We start from the raw sequence: 22,630 nt of genomic DNA on the forward strand, positions 1-22,630 counted from the left end.
AATATTTTTTTCATAGAACAAGGAAAGCAACAGGCCCAACACGCCTTCATTACGAAAACCAAACAAATCATAGCAGATTCACAATAAACTGTTTTGCGGACATCAACATAACGTAGCCAGCCATCTCAGCGAGCTGTAGGTAAATAGCTGAGCCAAGACACACACACACTGCGACTCGCCCACAGCGCTCACTCAATGCTACCGAGATGGCAGCGAGTCCACCTGGGGCAACTGCCGAGAGATGCGGTATGATTTATTAGAAATCAACATAACATTGCCAGCCAGCCAGCCAGTTGGCTGTACAAGCCGAGCCGAGCGACACACTGTGACTCGCCCACAGCGCTCGCTCGGTAATACCGAGACGACGACCCGGGGAGGAATTGCCAAGAGATGCGTTTCATTCAATTTCAGACATCTGTAGCCTCGCTAGTCAGCCGGCCCTGCATCATCATAGCCGAGCAGAAACACACACGCGCACATACTTATACTCGTCCACAGCGCTCGCTCAAAGCAACCCCGAGAAGGTAGCGAGGTGATGACTTCCGAGACCTGCGTTTCATTCAGCTAAAAACGCCTCTTGCCTCGATAATATATAACAAGAACTACAATACGTTGGATTGTTAGCCTTTCAGCCAGACCGACCCCATACTCACTAAAAAGTGATTATTTCCTAAACGATTTGACCGATTTTCGTGAAATTTTACATGCATCTCGGCAGATGGTTACGCTATAGCAAAACGGCATTGGGAACACACTCGATGACTTTATTAGATTAATTAAGACTTAATTACGACAAAAAAGTTGGACATTTTGCCTTTTCCCAACCGACCCCATGCTCAATTAAAAGTCAACATTTCAGAAACTATTCGACCGATTTTCATCAAATTTTGCATGCACCTCCGTAGTAGTATACACAATGGGGCTACGGGATTAGGGACTCCTCAAGGCTCAATTATTAAATTTAGCCCTTGGGGGGGTACCTGGTCCCGTAGCCCCATTGTGTATACTACTTCTGTTAACATACTGTGTCGATCTTTAAGATGATGAACACTAGAATTTCTACCTTTGCCTTTGATTCTCTGTATCATGTTCCACACCTTCGTCATTGGTGAACGTGAATTAATTCTTGATACAAAGTCCTTCCAAGACTGACGTTAATTTATCTATACATTATCTAAATTGTGAACTGTAGGGTGTCGTCGAAAGTAGATCTCTGCCTTTTTCCTACACTTCCTTCTTTGTTTACAATCATCAGAAAACATTACCGGACCGGGTGAGCGTTAGGTACTTGTACCAGCCGGGAGAAATGAGGGAGACAGCAGAAAACGCGCCACCGATCCAATATGGTCCATGAAAACGTACAACATAAACCTTGTCGACATCAAAGATGGCGAACCGAACTTGTACTACTTGAAAGACAGACCGCCGAGAGCATTCGTCAGAGAGGAGTTGATGATCGTACCTCACGACACAGTCCATCTTTTGGTATGACGCGGTCGGGGATCGAACCCGCAACCTTCCGCTCTTCGTGCGGACGCTCTAACCACTACACCACGGAGGCGGTCCCGAATTAAGTCAAAATGAGTTGAAATTTGTGTCGGGATACTTATAAACATACTTTTATTCAACCTCCAAAACATGAATTCTGAAACTAAATATTCTCACCCATGGACCGGCTCATAGGCGATCGAGTATAGATTTTGAGTTTTCAAAAAAAATAAATAAATTTGTTCATCCTTATCGTATATTTATGACAACTGCATGTTAATTTTGTCAAATAATTTGTCAGAAAGTGAGGAGAGTTTCTGGACTTTTGGGTGTCCAGAATTAAATTGTGACGTGTTATAATGTAGTTTTGTAGGCAAAGATATCTCACACAAAACACAGACACTCAAATTTGAATCCAAGATAACTGTCCTCCATATGACGTATTGACATAATGTTCTTGAGGCCCATTTTAAAATTTGGGATAAGAAACCCATCAGCGGGACCAGTACCTAGTTTTTGAATACTCCAGTGAGGTCCAAATAGTCATTACGCATACAAACTCTTAACTTCATTGAATTAGTTGTTGTGAAGAAGGTTTTAAATGAAAGAAATTAGTAAAACCTAATGCCAACATTCAAAAAGTTTTTTTCTGTCGTTTATTGGAAAAAAAACATTATAAAATGAGTTACGTGCGTTTGTGATAAAGATATACCTGTAGACAATAATTTCTAGCAATTTTACTGCCATACTCTTTACAATTAATCCAGCAACAAGCTTATCCATACCTGTATTCTAGCACTACCTTCTTCAACACCTGTATTCTAGTAAAACCCGTATCCACACCTGTATTCTAGCACTAGCTTCTTCAACACCTGTATTCTAGCACTAGCTTCTTCAACACCTGTATTCTAGCACTACCTTCTTCAACACCTGTATTCTAGCACTAGCTTCTTCAACACCTGTATTCTAGCACTACCTTCTTCAACACCTGTATTCTAGCACTAGCTTCTTCAACACCTGTATTCTAGTAAAACCCGTATTCACACCTGTATTCTAGCACTACTCTTATGCATAGCTTCTTGCACTACCCGTATTCCTAACTGCATTCTAGCACTACCTTCACCAACACCTTTTATTCTAACACTATCTTTATCCAAGTATTTTAGCACAATCCTTATCTAAACCTGCATTCTACCACGACCTTCTTCAGTATCTGTATACTAGCACAATTATAACCCATACCTCTATTCCAGCCCAAACTGTAGCGCAGTCCAAAATGTTGCCATGCTTCCTCATCAACACGGGGAGGGTTGGCTCGTCACGCTGAAGACTCGGGTTCGAATCCCCACATGGGTACAATGTGTGAAGCCCATTTCTGGTGTCCCCCGCCGTGATGTTGCTGGAATATTGCTAAAAGCGGCGTAAAACCAAACTCAGTCAGTCAGTCAGTCAGTCCTCATCAACACTACCTTAGTCCTTACTTGTGTTGTAGAGTTACCTTAATCCATTATCCAGCAGTCCTTTAATCAACATTCGCAATTACATGGCCCATACCTGTATCATCAGACTGCATTATCAATACCTGTATTCCAGTCTACAGTACCTTAATCGATACCACATTCAAGCAAATCGCAACCCATAGTTATACCCTAATATCGGCCTGATCACTGGTTTCAGTCTGACAAGACTAGTATGAATATTTTTCAGGGGACAAACCCGACAGAAGATGACTTCATCCGGAGACAAAAGCGTTACATGGATGCCTGCGCCTCATCAAGTTCTGGTTCAATTCTGGAAGTATTCGTATACGAGCCAAATCGTCTCGCTGTCTGCCACACACCAAAAGTTGGATGCACATTTTGGAAAAGAATCATGAGCTATCTGCTACAAGAAACAGGAAAGACGGTTCAAAGCCCATACGAAATTGACAGATATTATATCCATCACGGTGCAAAACCCAACCGATTTGCCCATAGATCCACAGACCCAAGATTGAAGGCCATGTTACCAAACTTAACACGTGTGGCGTTCACGCGTGATCCTTATTCCCGACTGTGGTCAGCCTTTGTTGACAAAATAATATTACCAGACTCCTGGAAGGATCATGGACTAAGTATTTACAAACACCGGAGGCTTGGTAACGTGGAATGTCCCTTAAACATAACATTTGAAGACTTTCTAATCTATGCAACCAACAAAAGAAGCGATGTACACTGGAACCCACTGTACACCGTGTGCAACCCTTGTACATTGTTTCCCCAATATATTGGCAAAATGGAAACATTCTCACGGGATACGAAATACATTCTAAATAAAGTTGGTCTTGGATATTTGTTATCTAACAAGAGTCAAACGAGCCATGCAGAAGATGAAATGCGGATGCTAATTGCCTATCACTTTGAACTGCAATCAAGAAGAGACATTAATAAGAAATGTCTCACGACGACAGACGTCACTAGGAGACTGTGGCGGGCCTTTCAATTTAACGGATACATCTCACTTGATGAAGTCTTTCCAGAGCAGAGAGTCCAGGAGGTAGTAGATGGATTAGGTGTTCCACAAGCTAGAGATGAAGTCACTAGACTGATTCTTCAACATTACAGGGATAGTACGGCAACAAATGTGAAGAAACAAAGACGTACTGTTCTGGTGAATGCATATAAACAAATTCCTCTTGATCTTCGAGAGAACATCCGCAAAAAGTATGAACATGATTTCGATCTATATGATTACGAGCCATATCCAGCAGATATATTCCCAGAGAAGACTCACTGACCACTTGAGTTCACTTTATCAATATATGTTGGCCAATAAGCTACATAGCAAAGCTTCAGTATATCTCTCTCTCTTGCTTTATTGTAAATATTTGGTTTGCGATCGTATAGATATAATATTAAATTCTTTTGGGTACAAACATATACTCACTCAATACATTTGGTTTATTATACGCAGTGATCGCTTTAGGCAAACATGTCAATGCACAGAAAATCTATGCCTGCACTGCGATGCAATAAAATGTGAGAAGTCAGTTGGGCCATTGTGCACAGGTAACTCTTCCCTCCGGTCATCACTGTCTATACAATGGACATGGGCAGTTAAAACAAAGATGGTTTATGTTTGACATGCGAGCTGGTCATCTTGAATGGAAACTGTGAGCGTGGCACGAGATGACAAATCACTCAGTTCTGGGTTAAGGGGTATATATGGAGGGAAGGTGTAGGTTGTAACCATCACTTGCACTCCAGAAATAAACGGATCACGTCACACTACTGTGCACACGGTTTCCTTCTCTATTAAAGGTAAGCAGCTCACTAAGTCTTATTGATGTATACATGTGTTTTGTCATATGCAATACTAGTGTATTATTGTAATTATTGATTTTATTATTATGTAGCACAAGCGTTACTTTGACTAATGTTTACAAGGTGTATTTCCAGACTTGTATGCAATGTTTAGGTCAATTACGTTAAACTATAATGCAATATAGAATTTCTGCGACAAATTTATGAAAGTAATCATTGTATCTCCCTTTGCGAATGGTATGTTAAGACATGAAGTTGTCTCCCTTCATTGCTAGCGACGCATCTAAAAATGATTACCAACCTTTAGAATCAACGTAATGTGTCAGATTTGTAGTGTACATATTGTAATGTATATGTTGTAATGCGTGTTGTTTTATTTAATTATCACGTCATTAATGGACAATGTTGAACTATAGGCTAGGTGCAGCGTATCACGCAAACTGCCTTTTACATGTGTAAACCTGGAGATTAAATGATATATTTTGTGGATCATTGCTGTAAGTAGCCTCCGGCCACACTCGTAATCTCTATTAACCAGGAGCCCCTTTGTCTACCTTGTGTACCATTAACCTGTAATCATGTATAATTGTCTTTATGTCACATGTGTTTCATTGTATCAGTTTATTGACAAGAAGAAACCATGTGACACCGTACTTATTGTAAAATGTTGTTAAGCCATTACCGTAATAATTCTAAAATATGGAATGTTTAAATTATTTACTGTGTATGAACTTCTTAGATTATCAAACTGTGTATGAATATCTTAGATTAACAAAATTCCGTTTCTTTTATTTTTGCATTAATATTTTATATAATCTTATTGATTGTTCCGTAACAATCATCACTTGCACTCCAGAAATAAACGGATCACGTCACAATTCTGTGCTCACGGTTTCCTTCTCTATTCAAGGTTCCCCAACAACGCAATTCCCCATCTTAAAGTGAGGTCTCTACTTCTCAACAAGGAAGAGGCCTCACAAACTTATCAACCAGACGAAGTCGTGTATTGAGACCTGTAACCTCACGATTTCAATACTATTTCTACTGGAACATAATTTACTGGCATCACAGGTGGTGTGATACTCGTCCGAAACTCGTAAATCTTCGCACGAGTTTAATCAAAATTTCACAGCAAATGCCATAAGTATCCCAAGAATATGCAAAATTAGTATCATTAATTCGTAAATTAAATAAATATAGATACATTTTCAAAATCGAGTTATTTGTATAATACAGCCGACGGAGTTTTCGTTTTACGCCGCTTTAAGCAATATTCCAGCAACATCACGGTGGGGACACCAGAAATGGGCTTCACACATTGTACCCATGTGGGGATTCGAACCCGGGACTTCGGCGTGACGAGCCAACGCTTTAACCACTAGGCTACCCCACCGCCCCTTGTATAATACAAACGTAATGCATTCAAGAAAAGGAACATAAAAAAACTATGATGTCAGGATATAAGTGTTAACCAATTAGAAAGATGTTTCTGAATGAAAGGTACGATTGAGGTCGACGTATCTGCCATTACTGAAAAGATACTTGCACTTTCACAACACAATGAGAAGAACAGCGAAGCAAAACAGTATTAGACTATATGTTTCCAGCATTGTATTTTCAATACTATACGAGTGGTGATTGATGAGCTCCGCGGCTGAAAAAGTACCAATCATCCACTGTAGTTTCTACGATGCGTTTACTTGTGCTCACGAAATAGACATTTGACGTTGAAAAAACAAAACAAATGACTCTAACAGAGGTCCACACTTCTCAAGAGTCCAGGCCTAAGTAGTGTCACGTGCGATATTGTCAGAGAATTGATAACGGGGGACCAACAATGTTGAAATTTATTTATTATCAATATTGTTTGACCAAGAAGACCATACCTATTGAAATATTGTTTTACAAAAGTATTACATTATCAGGGGTAGTGTTGAATGTACCTTGATTATGTGGTGTCATAAGCTACAAAATAACGTAACTTAAGAAATGTATCTCCTAAATTTGATTGTTAAAAGCGCATAAGGCCACTATCTCCATGTTCTTCGTACGAAGCTTTAGTGAGGAACTCGTTCTTCACAAATTCCTGATCAGCAGCTAACATAGACCCGCCTTTCCAGGCTGCATATCTCCATTTAGGGGAGGTAACTCTTGTGTGTTGGCTTGCTCCTGACGTGTTCAGTTCTTCCTCCAGCCTCGCCTTGATGCCTGGGATCTCTGCTGTGCCCCCTGCCAGGATTATGTTCGAGTAGAGAAGTGGTCGCACATCTTCATCAGACTTGTCCACGGCATTCTGAATCAGCTTATGGAGAGGGTGACCACTTAAGCCAGTCAGGTTGGGAGCAAACATTGCCTCTGGACAGAAGAATCTTTCCTTCCGGAGACCTATCACAGTACCATCTGTCATCTTGAAGGTCTTCTCGATGCTGTCTGGTTCAGTGGATAATTTCTTGAGCTCGTCATGTACATCAAGACTGACATAGCACAACGTTTCCTTCATTTGGTCAACTTGGTACTTCTGGGCCCAAGAGGCGAAGGAGTAGTACCTCTTCTCCAGCAGTTGTTCCAGATAGTTGGAGAGACCTCTACCAGCAAGTTCCAGAACACCGATTGCCTCGTTAACCATCGTACCGTTGTTGATCGGTATGACACTGGTTGAATCATATCCCGAATCCACGACTAGGCCTGTTTTCAGGTTATAGGCATGCAGGGCTAAAACTGGGTTGTGTCCCCAGTATAGGGCAGGCACTTCCATAGACTCAAACAATATCTGACTCAGCCTCCGTCTAGTTTCAAATGGACAACCCACAGCTTCAGTTAGCAGAAGAGGATGGTCTTCAAGGCTGACTCTTAATTGGCTGTAGGCGTGTCTCCACACCAGCTCAATGTCATCGTCATCTGTCACCAGACCTTCCTTGATGACGGTCCGTACATCTTCAAGATAATCTCTGCTGGCAGCGACCTCGTTGCCCACCAACACGTGACCTGTACCACTGGACCCCTGAAACAAAGCAAACTTCGAATGACTTCGCACACAGAAACACTGGGTATTACACTGGGTATTACACTGGGTATTACAAGTTACACTAGTTTGCTTATTGATACAGACAGGTTGAAACTGTTATAGCAGTCCAAAGTCAAGTGAAATCACACCAAAGCAATGGCTGGCTTAGCAACACTTTCATCAGTTTCATAGGGTTAGAAACACATATAGAGAATACTAAACGATGTCCCGTGTAATACCATATTTATGAAACGAGTGAATGGTATTGGTATCGTGAATGGTATTGGTATCCAAACCATTCACTCGTTTCATAAATATGGTATTACACGGGACATCGTTTAGTATTTTATTTATTACTCACCCAACATTAGCAAACTATTATCGAGCAAAGTACTTCTTTCCTAAGAATTCAACGAGTGTGATGACTCTCAGCTTTCCGCGAGTCAAGCAAGGTCTAATAATATTGTGACAGAGGTATTAGCATTGTGACGTCATAACTGTAAACCAGTTTTACGTCATACGTACGGCACTACGTGATGTTATTACACAATGAGTAATAACATTGTAAAATTATTAAACAGTAATATCTTCAACGGATGAGTAATAAATTCGATTATGTGAAATGTTCTATGGTGTATGCTATAGTAAAAAAGGTTCTCACTCAGCACAACCTGTGAGAGTCCTGTGATAAAAATAGTCAAGTAACCTGTTGTTATCATTTAATCGTCTACATTTTGCCGGTGTACCAAATGATGAACCTACTTTTCATGTATAATATTTCTTTCCGGCCTAACTGATTCAAGCCTATGGCATAGTTCCCATGAGGTTTAAGGATAGAATATTCATAGGCTAACATAACACAGAGTTTGGGGAAAACATCCTGACAAAACACGCTGACTTGGTGACGATCCACACGGGGATTGATAGTTACTTAAAGGTCACATGCAACCAAATAATCAAACATAATTAAAACACAATTACCACTTATTCATGACATATAATATACATTGATGATTATGAAAAAACATATAAACAAAATTATAAGCGTACAATCGCAAATCAAAATTGCAATATTTTTTACTTGGGTCTACTTCCCTCGAAATGAAGCACCCGGGATACCGAACCCAGTCGGAGCGGGTGGGTGTGCACTCAAGTGTAACGAGTGCATTCATTGGCTGGTTCATTTGCCGATTACCTCACGGCTCATTGTGTGTGTGTGTGTGCGTATGTGCATGTGCGTGCGTGCGTGCGTGCGTGCGTGCGTGTGTGTAGAGAGATGTTGGGTTTTGTAAATACATGCACATTTTTTGTGTATAACATTTTGCAATCAACAGACATCATAACATGTCATGTGTATAAATATCACACCTGCCTGTCTGTGTAATTACATAATGTCAGAGAGACAGAACTCGGGCCATAAATCAATGCGTTCTGTTTATGGTGTATAGCCTGATAGGTGTTAAGTTCAAATTGCATGTGGTCAGTGATCGCAGTTGTGTATTGAATATTGTCATTAGCAGACGGGCAGGCAGACACATAGGTGTCAATAAAACAGACATTCAGTTTTGTCCCTGACAACGACATATCTATATCACAGTTAGAAATTCTGTCAACGCTAATCACATTGCTTTTGAGTATCGAACTGAGAAAGTCACTCGGTAAGAAGAACGTGTGGTGAAATAGACAAATGAAATTATATACTCTCCCAAAAAAGAAACGCATCATGAAAATAGCAATTACATGTAGCAATGAATTAAAACGTGATTTATTTTACTAAAGGTTTTGCTCTGTTTATGAGTCCTATGGTGTGTATGTTTTGAAACATCACAACAAAACGCACCATCCGTAAAATACCCGTATTTAACAGCATGATTTTCAATTTCGGCGTGTAGTGTCACAGAATACACGTGAAAGTTGGGGATCAGATAGTCTCAATGATGGGTATAAAAGGTTGATCGCTGTCTGTCGAGTATTCACTGTATTTGGAATATTGTTGACGAACGCAAAATACCACGTCTAAGTGAAGCCAACCGTCATATCGCCATCGGTTTGCTTGAAGCTTGCCTGCCTGAACGTGCAGTTGCCCGACGCATGAATGTTCACCAAAGCACCATTTCACGGCTCTGGGAGAGATATCGCCGGCAGAATGCGGTAGCAGATGCCCGTCGTAGTGGGCGACCTCGAGCGACCACTGCGGCGCAGGATCGCTACATCCGGGTACATCACCTGCGTCATCGAACAGCTACGGCGACCAATACCGCTCGACAAATACCCGGATTGAGGAGGCTTTCTGCACAGACCGCCAGGAACAGGTTGAGAGAGGCTGGTTTACGTGCCAGAAGACTTTATTTTGGCCCTGTGCTTCGACAACAACATCGTCGACATCGAGTTCAATGGTGCACCAACGTTCAGGCCTGGAAACCACCGAATTGGCGTAGAATCTGGTTCAGTGATGAATCGCGATTTCTATTGGAACGACGCGATGGAAGAATGCGGGTGTACAGACGTCGACGTGATTTCGCGGGGGTTTTTTTCGTGATTTCGCGGGGTTTTTTGTCATCGCATTATTTTTCAACTTTATAAGTTGAATTTGCATTTTTGATGATTTGTATCTGTAAGTCCATACCGAAAGGTATCAGAATCTGCAAAGTTGTGGTTTACGTTGCATGTGACCTTTAATGAACGTTCAATATGAGGAAGATCAGTACCTTTTTCATGGGAAGAAATGCATATAAACAGCTGTGTTACCCGTTTGTCAGTTTAGAGTTTGCTTATAAAGAATTAGCACAACGTGGACAAACTTTAGGGATATCAACTTCTATATTTCGCGAGTGTGACGTTTCGATACAGATTCGTGTACCGTTGTTAAGCAGGAATGTAAGATGCAGTGGAGGCAAAGTAGATATACTGAGTGTAACAAAGAAAAAGATAATTAGCATAATTGCCTAGGCAGTAAGCTGATAAAGGGGGAAAGGCATTCCAGGAATGTTGCTTTAGCTTATCATGATGACGAAGAAAGACGTGTTTATCTTACTCTCTAAGTCAGTGTTCCGCAGATATTTCTTGCTGAGATTTACAGTACTTTGTGTTTTGTAGTGTAAGCTTGAAGCATAGTTGGCGAAACATGATTTGGAAAATGAGTTAGTGGACTGTATATTTTGCTATTTTGTTACAGGTTAGATTGTTCATGTAAAATCACCGTGCTTGTTTTCTTCCAAGCAATCTCGGTTTGGTACGTAAGCTTGTCACGTATTGTCCGTGCAGAAATTTGCTTCGCGATTTACACTTGTCGGGCACTTTGATAGTGCTTGCTTCGCAGAAAGAGCTGTGAATTCATATTCAGACGGCGAAGATACAGCCGAGTATGTATAGTACCCATCAAAAGTTTACACTCACTAGTACTTTTCAAGCGGGTTTTACAGAAGGCTGATAGTATCTCTGGACTAGAAAGATTTTCTGAGAAAATAAACTGCTCAGGTGCTCCGATGGTGCCATTACTTGGGTCTGTTTTCGCTTCAGACACTGTTGATGCAGGTGCAGACACTGAGGATTAGGCGCCCAGGGGTACCCGGTAGTAACAACGTCTTATCCAATGATGTATACTACCCATCAAAAGTTTACACTCACTAGCGTAAATGTAGCCTCTTACTTCAGTCAACTGTTCTGAACTAGATTTTGCAAAATATTCCATACTGTTTAAAGGTACTGTTTACACATGAACTGATGCATTGTAAAACAACTTCTTAACGTTGAAGTTATTATTGTCATGAGTTCAATAAATGATGAAACTCCGTGAAAATTGTTAAATTCTCAAAACTTTACAGCAAAACGCAGCTGTTTACATGCACAATATTTGCACATGATTTTCAGCAATTTGATGCATGGTCAATTCATCTGCATAAGGTTTGCAGTTGGTTTCCCCAAGTATTTGATGCATGGTCAATTCATCTGCATAAGGTTTGCAGTTGGTTTCCCCAAGTATTTGATGCATGGTCAATTCATCTGCATAAGGTTTGCAGTTGGTTTCCCCAAGTATTTGATGCATGGTCAATTCATCTGCATAAGGTTTGCAGTTGGTTTCCCCAAGTATTTGATGCATGGTCAATTCATCTGCATAAGGTTTGCAGTTGGTTTCCCCAAGCAATTTGATGCATGGTCAATTCATCTGCATAAGGTTTGCAGTTGGTTTCCCCAAGTATTTGATGCATGGTCAATTCATCTGCATAAGGTTTGCAGTTGGTTTCCCCAAGTATTTGATGCATGGTCAATTCATCTGCATAAGGTTTGCAGTTGGTTTCCCCAAGTATTTGATGCATGGTCAATTCATCTGCATAAGGTTTGCAGTTGGTTTCCCCAAGTATTTGATGCATGGTCAATTCATCTGCATAAGGTTTGCAGTTGGTTTCCCCAAGTATTTGATGCATGGTCAATTCATCTGCATAAGGTTTGCAGTTGGTTTCCCCAAGTATTTGATGCATGGTCAATTCATCTGCATAAGGTTTGCAGTTGGTTTCCCCAAGTATATGATGCATGGTCAATTCATCTGCATAAGGTTTGCAGTTGGTTTCCCCAAGTATTTGATGCATGGTCAATTCATCTGCATAAGGTTTGCAGTTGGTTTCCCAAGTATTTGATGCATGGTCAATTCATCTGCATAAGGTTTGCAGTTGGTTTCCCCAAGTATTTGATGCATGGTCAATTCATCTGCATAAGGTTTGCAGTTGGTTTCCCCAAGTATTTGATGCATGGTCAATTCATCTGCATAAGGTTTGCAGTTGGTTTCCCCAAGTATTTGATGCATGGTCAATTCATCTGCATAAGGTTTGCAGTTGGTTTCCCCAAGTATATGATGCATGGTCAATTCATCTGCATAAGGTTTGCAGTTGGTTTCCCCAAGTATTTGATGCATGGTCAATTCATCTGCATAAGGTTTGCAGTTGGTTTCCCCAAGTTAGTGGAGAGATTCATCTTCAATGTAACCATATAACATATAGTAAGTGCTTTAAGTGAGTCTAAACTTTTGATGGGTAGTATTTAACTTTCCTTCTAAAGATTCCATGAAATTTCAAACTGTGGAGGAAACCACTACGCAGCTATTTAAGGATGTAATAAATCCAAGGAAATCCAAAATGTCAAAGTTTCCTATTAAGAAACTGTACAAATAGTTAGGGGAAACACTCCTAAACTTACATATCTCAAAAAAGGGAATACTTCCTTCCTCTGTTTGGGCCAAGTAAAATGATTTACAGGACATTGTAATATATCTCCTATTCAATGCACGGATCAAAACGGTGTTTTCTATGAAGAACAGGCAAAATGTTTGATGCTATCGGCGTTTTCCTGAATATGATATGTTCTTCAGCACTGGAGAATTAATGTCTGCAATATCGAAAGGCAATAATCAGCAGATGGATTGAGTTATGAACACTTTAAACATATGCCAGATTCAGTATACTGAATATCATTAATATAAAGCTGGAATTTACCAAAGACACGCTGTTATTATTCCTGTTCACAACCCAGAAAAAGATCCATCACATCCTGCTTCATTCAGAATAATCGCCCACTACTCGAATTTCAGTAATGTCACATCGATTCAAAATAAGGAGAAGAACACGTAGTTTTAACCACCCGATGGATCTAAGCCCGTTTTTCAGTAAGACAACGTTGTTTCAGCTTTATGCTAGAAAAACTTGTGGTTTAAACGTATACCCCTTCTGTAGAGTGGGTTTAGTTTTACGCCGTTTTTAGCAATATTCAAGCAATATCACGGCGGGGGACACCAGAAATAGGCTTCACACATTGTACCAAGGCATGGAATCGAACCCGGGTCTTTGGCGTGACGAGCCAACGCTTTAGCCGGTGTCCCCCATCGCCCCACCCTTCTTTAGAACCATCGTGCATAGATATATACTATTTAGTCATAAGGATTACATTGGGATTCATATCAATGGTCACGGGACAATAGCAGATACACAGGACACCGCTATAACCTTATATCACAAGGAATTGGGAATGTGTGTCCACTGTCCGACCAGTGCCCCTACGGGTCATCAAAAGATGAATGTAAATGTTGTTTAAACTCACGCTAGAACCGGCTACGAGTGTCTTGAAGACGACCGCTGGGTTGTCATTCCCCGCAAATCCTCCTTTAATTTCGTAAGATCCATTATACAGAACAACTGGCGAGGCAGCCATCGTGTAGACACAACGTTGTGAGGCTGTACAGGTGGATTGTGACTGTGATCACGGATATACCAACTCTACAGAGTTAGGAAGTCCCTAGCCTGAATTAATAATCACAGCGCGTGTTGAATATACTTATAAACCTGGCTAGAATAAAGTATAACTAAATGCTATATATTCATCCTATGAGAGCAAGGGAGCGACATGAAATTCCCAGTTTGTATTTCATGGTGTCAGAGCGATCAGAAGGACCTCAAGATATTCTGTACTTGCTTTAGCCCAGTGGTTGAAGCTTGTCGTTCGTCACGTCCAGGATTAGTGCACACATGCATTTATTATATATATCGCAGTGAAGTGACTGGTATATTGCTGAACGAGGCATAAAACAATATTCAGCCACTCTCCACTTTGAATGAGCAAACAGCAACGGGTTTTCGTAGGCGAAGCGATTCTTAGTTTTAGTTTACGGACGCGTTCAACGCTATCGTGATAGGAAGTGTGATTTATACCCCTACTAGAATCGGAGCCAGGCAATCCAGTGATTGATGGTATGAGAGGCATCGAACGCTGCCCACAAGCTATCAACCAAATCATCCGATCCATTCCGCTGCCCACAAGCTATCAACCAAACCATCCGATCCATATATAGTCAAACCACATACACCCACTCTCGTTTGATGACACCTTAACTTAGTCCTTAAACAATAAGGGGCGGTGGGGTAGCCTAGTGGTTAAAGCGTTCGTCGTCACGACAAATACCAGTGTTCGATTCCCCACATGGGTACAATGTGTGAAGCCCATTTCCGGTGTCCCCCGCCGTGATATTGATGGAATATTGCTAAAACCATGCTCACTTACTCACTCACTCACCTTAAACAATATAGAGCAACACAGAATAAACTGATTTAAAGGCACGTCACACGGGAACAGTAGATTGACTTGGCAGATGTATAATCCACAGGCACACGTTTCAAAGATCTTACCAGCACATCCCTTGTTTCTGTCAAAAAGGGTTACCTCATTTGTGCTTCATGTGTACTTTCATAGAAACTCGCAACTTGTTAAACGGTCCTGAAAGTCGCCCGTAAATTGATCTCTAAATTTGGTTTTCCGTGTGGAAGTTGTTGTGTTTCTCGGCTCTAGTTAGACTGACTGACTGACTGAGTTTGGTTTTACGCCGCTTTGAGCACAATTCCAGCAATATCACGGCGGGGGACACCAGAAATGGGCTTCACTCATTGTACCCATGTGGGGATTCGAACCCGGGTCTTCGGCGTGACGAGCGAACGCTTTAACCTCTAGACTACCCCACCGCCCCGGCTCTAGTTAGAACATCGATGATCTTGAAACAGACGTAATGCTTACTGATACAATCAGTAAGACCTCAATTACTCGGGCAATATACACACTGCACCTGAGTAAGGCCTCAATTACTCGGGCAATATACATACTGCACCTAAGTAAGGCCTCAATTACTCGGGCAACGTACACACTGCACCTGTGTAAGGCCTCAATTACTCGGGCAATATACACACTGCACCTGAGTAAGGCCTTAATTACTCGGGCAATATACATACTGCACCTGAGTAAGGCCTCAATTACTCGGACAATATACACACTGCACCTGAGTAAGGCCTCAATTACTCGGACAATATACACACTGCACCTGTGTAAGGCCTCAATTACTCGGACAATATACACACTGCACCTGTGTAAGGCCTCAATTACTCGGACAATATACACACTGCACCTGTGTAAGGCCTCAATTACTCGGACAATATACACACTGCACCTGTGTAAGGCCTCAATTACTCGGACAATATACATACTGCACATGTGTAAGGCCTCAATTACTCGGACAATATACACACTGCACCTGAGTAAGGCCTCAATTACTCGGACAATATACACACTGCACCTGAGTAAGGCCTCAATTACTCGGGCAATATACACACTGCGCCTGAGTAAGGCCTCAATTACTCGGACAATATATACACTGCACCTGAGTAAGGCCTCAATTATTCTGACAATATACACACTGCGCCTGTGTAAGGCCTCAATTACTCGGACAATATACACACTGCACCTGTGTAAGGCCTCAATTACTCGGACAATATACACACTGCACCTGTGTAAGGCCACAATTACTCGGACAATATACACACTGCACCTGAGTAAGGCCTCAATTACTCGGGCAATATACACACTGCACCTGAGTAAGGCCTCAATTACTCGGACAATATACACACTGCACCTGTGTAAGGCCTCAATTACTCGGACAATATACACACTGCACCTGTGTAAGGCCTCAATTACTCGGACAATATACACACTGCACCTGAGTAAGGCCACAATTACTCGGACAATATACACACTGCACCTGTGTAAGGCCTCAATTACTCGGACAATATACACACTGCACCTGTGTAAGGCCTCAATTACTCGGACAATATACACACTGCACCTGTGTAAGGCCTCAATTACTCGGACAATATACACACTGCACCTGAGTAAGGCCTCAATTACTCGGACAATGCACATATTGTGTTTTAGTGATGCTGAAATCTCGCGGAGAAGAGACACAGGTTGATTCATTCTGGGACATATATACCACACTTCAACAAACGGCCATGTCCACATGGTACAAGAGTAGCCACGTGTTTGCTATACACTCAGAAACATATATGTTTGGTATGATTCATATGGCAGAAGGGTATTCTTATTTATCAAATATCTGCATCGGTTGATATCTGTATATATTTTATTATTCTGTTGGTTGAACAGCTATTTTCATTTTCATGGTGAACCTGCACTGCCAGCATCAGTTTGTGAAAAGTTATCACGTCCTCTTCTTATGAATTGCTGTCTCGTGTCATCGTGTCAAATCATGTTACCGTAGTTACGACACGCTGGGAAATACAAAATTCTGAACGTACGTGTATGGACTATATATCGTTTAATAAAATTAGGATTTTCAGCCGAATTTGTGAAACAAGCTACAATCAGTTCTAACAGCAACCCACCAAAGACAATACCAAGAGTAACCACGTGTTTGATAGGCATTTAGAAGTTGGTAGGGTAATACAACACACTTGATATGGATGTGCAACTTCTTTATTGTTTACACACGACGTTTCTCTGCTAATACTTGCCTCTTCATCAGCCCTGTACATACTATATATACCTCTGTAACTATTCACTGTCATTCACCTGATGAAGGGGCAAGCATTAGCCCAGAAACGTCCTGTGTAAATAGTGTGTTGTATTAGAGTAACCACCCTGCAATCAGTACTAAGAGTACCCAACCCACTAACAGTACCAAGAGTAGTCAATCCCACTCAGTACCAAGAGTAGCCAATCCCACTCAGTACCAAGAGTAGCCAACCCACAATCAGTGCCAAGAGTAGCCAGCTTACAATCAGTGCCCAGAGTAGTCAACCCACAATCTGTACCAAGAGTAGCCAGCTTTACAATCAGTGCCAAGAGTAGCCAACCTACAATCAGTGCCAGGAGTAGCCAGCCCACGATCAGTGCCAGGAGCAGCCAGCCCACAATCAGTGCCAAGAGTAGCCAGCCCACGATCAGTGCCAGGAGCAGCCAGCCCACAATCAGTGCCAAGAGTAGCCAGCCCACGATCAGTGCCAAGAGTAGCCAGCCCACGATCAGTGCCAGGAGCAGCCAGCCCACGATCAGTGCCAGGAGCAGCCAGCCCACGATCAGTGCCAAGAGTAGCCAGCCCACGATCAGTGCCAGGAGCAGCCAGCCCACAATCAGTGCCAAGAGTAGCCAGCCCACAATCAGTGCCAAGAGTAGCCAGCCCACAATCAGTGCCAGGAGCAGCCAGCCCACGATCAGTGCCAAGAGTAGCCATGTGCACTGTCAGCATGGCGTTGTCAATCACGATCTCAAGATATGAAAACTTCCGGTTAATGAGTGGGTGAGTTTGGTTTTACTCATTCATGGTCACAGATAATTCACAATCACAAAAGAGGAATTGACGGGACACAATTTGTAAAATCTTGTTCATGAATCGGAATTGGATGTTTCTGTTAATAGATCTATGTCGTCTAAAGATCATCTGAATGTTTGAAGCTATAATTCGAGGTGATTTAAACGAAAAAACAAATCATGTTTCGTCTCTCAACTGTTCCATGTCAGGACTACAAGTGGCCAAGTATAATGTGGTGATATTTGTCCCAGGCTTTCTATTCCATTATGAATCGTATGGATTTTGCTTGAAGTACTTATAATTGAATTGTGCAGAATCGGTTCAGTTTGGTTGAAATTCCTTGGCATAAATATTGCTGTTAGTCGAAGCTGTCATACCTTCCTGTTTCGCATAGTTTTCTCTATCGTTAGATTTACAATGTACGTGAATATTCAGGAAATATATACTTCAGTAAAAACCGATCTAATGAATCCACTTATGGGATTAAAATAGCCATGAATCGCCACTTGAGTGTAAACGTACAATCCATTCCTCAAACCTGTAGTGTTTATTCACATATTGTGTTACATGAGACAACACTCTATAATTTTAGGTCTATTTATGATTGACAGAAAGTCATCATTATCTACAACATTGTGCAGATCACAATCATCATCATAATCATCATGAACATTGACTTAATTGTCTTCTTCTGAAAATAATTGTTTTGTACAGACTATGTGAGTTATAACCATTGTGAATGGGGCTTTGAGCTATATATTTGTATGGGTTCCATTTCGAGAGGCAATGACATTGTGACTTGCAATCACTTGCAGGTACTCATTAAAAATGTTATGTAGACATGCTTTAAGAATGTAAAAACTGGAGAACTGTACACGATACACACCACATTTCCTTTGGGATAATATAGAAATCATTTGATCTTATAACTTGTTCATTTGAGCGACTTGAAATTGCATGATGCACACAATTTATTGGCCAAGGACATGTTTATATACAACAGAACAACTTAATGCTTTAACCTGAATGAGCACAAAATAATAGGAATCTTCCGTTACCATCACCTTTCAATCTCAAATGATCCGTTACCAGTGGCGAAGACTCTGTGACATTTCTAAAATATTATTTTAGTGAAATTGATGTTGAAATGACACAATTTCATGTGTAAAACTGGACATAATTCGTTGTGAATATTTTGTATTTCGTGGGTTGTTAATCTTGATATTTTGCTCATATTTATAATCAAAATAACTTTCATTGCAAATTTTGATAAAAATGATATCTATGTTATTGCTAGATGTATTAAAGTAAATTATAAAGTTGCAAGATGATATCATGTGTTGATAACGAAAGTCTTTAATAACACAAACGAAAGCTATAATTACCATGTTTTCTTATTAAAAAACGTATCTTTGCAAAGACTATGTCACAAATCACAAAGACTCTGTCACAAATCATAAAGTTTCTGTCGCAAAAAACAAAGACTCCAATCTCACTGTAACGAAGTTCCCAACCAGTGATAACGCAACAGCGTTCAAAATAGATTGTACATGTGATATTCAGCGAGGGGCTGTGGTGTGCGATGTTTTAACTTGTACTGGATTTAGACAGAAAGATCTGGGCATTGCTACAAGGAGCTGATTCCAGAATCATCTGCCATAGACTGACTGACTGAGTTTGGTTTTACGCCGCTTTTAGCAATATTCCAGCAACATCACGGCGGGGAACACCAGAAATGGGCTTCACACATTGTACCCATGTGGGGATTCGAACCCGGGTCTTCGGCGTGACGAGCGAACGCTTTAACCACTAGGCTACCCCACCGCCCCCATCTGCCATAGAGAGTATTTCAGAATCTTCTAGTATCTCAGTGGCGTGTATATATCTACATTACATCTCAAGTTACATGAAAACCAGCACAGTGTGTTATGATCACTATACCCTAAATCCTCAAGTCGGATTTCTGTGGCTGAGTTTGTGAATATTGCCATCACTGGCTTCATTGCACGAATCACTTATTCTCTATGACATTTGAATTTGCACTGCCACTCTGCTTTGTACTGACATAGTTATTACCTTTCTAGGACCGCCTCCGTGGTGTAGTGGTTAGAGCGTCCGCCCGGAGAGCGGAAGGTCGCGGGTTCGATCCCCGACCGCGTCATACCAAAAGACGTTAAAATATGGTACTTGTTGGTCCCTGCCTGGCGCTCGGCATTAATGGGTACAACAAGGACTGGTCGGCTCGGAGTCAGTATAATGTGCTTCACTGCGGCATGGTATCTCAGTGGGCTAGCACTATAAAACCAGCTTAAGTCTGGGCTAGTACAAGCAGCCACACATACACACACGCGCGCATGCACGTCGTCATATGAGCGAAATATTCTCAAGCACGACGTTAAATCCAATTTCACCTCACCTCACCACCTTTCTAGTGATGTGCGAGTTTAATCAGTTTTAGAATACTGTTGTAAATTGCATCACATTTCTGTGTTTAGTTTCACCCAGTCCTTTTACGGCCCGATTCCCGGTTAACGTTTTAGTTTCAACGTGGGAAACAACAGGTAACATCTTACATATAGATATGTTAGGTTACACGAAATGTAGAAACGTCTTCTTGTAAGACGTTATACCTGAAAAGACCCTTTTAAAGAGCAGTTTCCTTTTTTGTAATCACTGAAAGGTGAGCTATGTTGTGTGGACGTGGATTTCCTTCTTCAAATAGTTTAACATTATTAGTCCACTTAAGGAATCACGTGACCACTGGTGAAGTAAAGGACTGTTCAAGACCTGGAAGACCGAGATGACCAATGGCCGCGATGACCTAGCCTGGCAAGACGCAATTCCATGACCAAGCACACGCAATAACCATTCCCTTGCCAGTCGTCAGATATTCATGGATGACTACGCTGAAACTCATCTTCTTTTATATATTTATTGCTTATACACCTGCAGAAATCACTGAAAATACTGACCAGCAAAAGAAACGCAATTCAAGAAATCAAACCAATTGTCAAATGAGTGAGGAGGTACCGACCAGCCTTCAGCTTGGTTTCGTAATTAGACTGTTGGCGAGAAACATTAATCACTCTGGGTCAGTGGCCCTTTAAGTATCAAATCCAAACTCATGCTGAAAAAATATAATTTTCATGAATTGTGAGTTGCGTTTTTAATGCTGGTCAGTATATATATAATTGTGGGTGGTGCCAGATTAATGCTCGTGTGTATATAAATGAGTACATTGAGATTCAAACTGATGTAATACTTCCCACAAAGAGAGTAATAAAAGTGGGTAATAAGACGGTGACTTCAACTTAGTGGTCACCCTTCTCTGTATGGAGGGGCGGTGGGGTAGCCTAGTGGTTAAAGCGTTCGCTCGTCACGCCGAAGGCCCGGGTTCGAATCCCTTCATGGGTACAATGTGTGAAGCCAATTTCTGGTGTCCCCCGCCGTGATATTGCTGGAATATTGTTAAAACCGGCGTAAAATCAAACTCACTCACTCACTCACTCACTCTGTATGGACAATCGAGCTTCCTCCTTACCCAAAGACTTCATACAACTCTTGCTGAAAATGTGTTTGATCAACCTGTAACATCAAGGCCTCAATAATGTTTTCAAGAGTTTCTTGGTGGAAGACATTTCTAAACTTGACGCAAATGATGTCTGATGCAGTTCGAAATTCCCAATTTTGATATTTTTGTCAAGAATGGATTGATTTGTGGTGAATAACTGACCTGCTACTGTATGGGTGGATGTGGAGGGGCAATACACCCTCACCATTTTACCAACATCTGGTATCAACACTATTTAATACTGACTCAAAAACACTACCCACAATCTAGATGAAATCGTGCAATCTTTTAACATGTACCGCTTTATTAATATGGAAAGAGATTTGCTGTTTCATTCACCATTAGGCTGCCTAAGTAACACTTTACCATAAAGAATCTGGCATCCTGGAATCTCAGATCCCCGGGAAACAGCAACACTGTTGTCTGGACAACCAGACCACCTGTGCCATCATCCCATAGCTTGCAAAATTTGGTGCAAAAACAAGAAAAATCACTCACAATCTTTCTGGGTATTTTTTTATTTTTATCAATAACATTACAGAAAATAAATTGTTTGATTGTTTTAAACATGTATTTAAAACTTATATCTGTACAATAGGATGTTCATATAAATTTGTACAAAAGTGATGTAAAATGGACTGTCCTCCATGGAGGGAAAGTTGAAGCATGTAGTAACGCATTGTAGGACAATGACACCGATATGTACATTATGATATGTCGATTTCCTCAATGTGCATCAATGACAATGATATTCACACATGATTATACACAATCAGACAGCACGGACATATTTACAACAGTTGTCATGGCAACTTCACCAACATTATTCACACACACAAAACCACTATAACCTAGGGTTGTTCTTGATTGATTGAGTTTAGTTTTACACCACCCTCAGCAATATTTCAGCTATTAGGCGGTCGTCTGTAAATAATTGATTCTGGACCAGACAATCCCATGATTAACAGCATGAGCACCAATCTACACAATTGGGATACGATGACAGGTGTCAACCAAGTCAACGAGCCTGACCACCCGATCCTTAGTCGCCTCTTACGACAAGCATGGGTTACTGAAGAACTATTCTAACCCAGATCTTCACTGATGGGTTGTTCATGAAGATCCGCTAT

At 41.1% G+C, this 22,630-nt stretch overlaps 1 protein-coding gene and 1 long non-coding RNA gene across 2 annotated transcripts in view; one reads left to right on the plus strand and one right to left on the minus strand.

Moving 5' to 3' along the window:
• LOC124257658 (carbohydrate sulfotransferase 8-like) overlaps positions 1–4,321 on the plus strand; it is a 43,015-nt gene extending 38,694 nt beyond the window's left edge. Inside the window, exon 4 of the mRNA XM_046691775.1 lies at positions 3,196–4,321. Within this exon, the coding sequence (XP_046547731.1) occupies positions 3,196–4,263 (1,068 nt within the window). The 3' untranslated portion in view covers positions 4,264–4,321. The remainder of the gene's footprint in view (positions 1–3,195) is intronic.
• LOC124257662 lies at positions 4,238–7,953 on the minus strand. The gene is made up of 4 exons (XR_006893322.1): positions 7,942–7,953; positions 7,771–7,775; positions 5,070–5,073; positions 4,238–4,339 (listed from the first exon to the last, which is right to left on the minus strand). It is a non-coding gene; the product is annotated as an uncharacterized LOC124257662 (long non-coding RNA).
• Between the last annotated feature and the right edge of the window lie 14,677 nt (positions 7,954–22,630).

The sequence above is a fragment of the Haliotis rubra genome, unplaced genomic scaffold (genome assembly GCF_003918875.1).
Source record: "Haliotis rubra isolate DU_JTF1 unplaced genomic scaffold, ASM391887v1 Scf67, whole genome shotgun sequence".
Classification (NCBI taxonomy): domain Eukaryota; kingdom Metazoa; phylum Mollusca; class Gastropoda; order Lepetellida; family Haliotidae; genus Haliotis; species Haliotis rubra.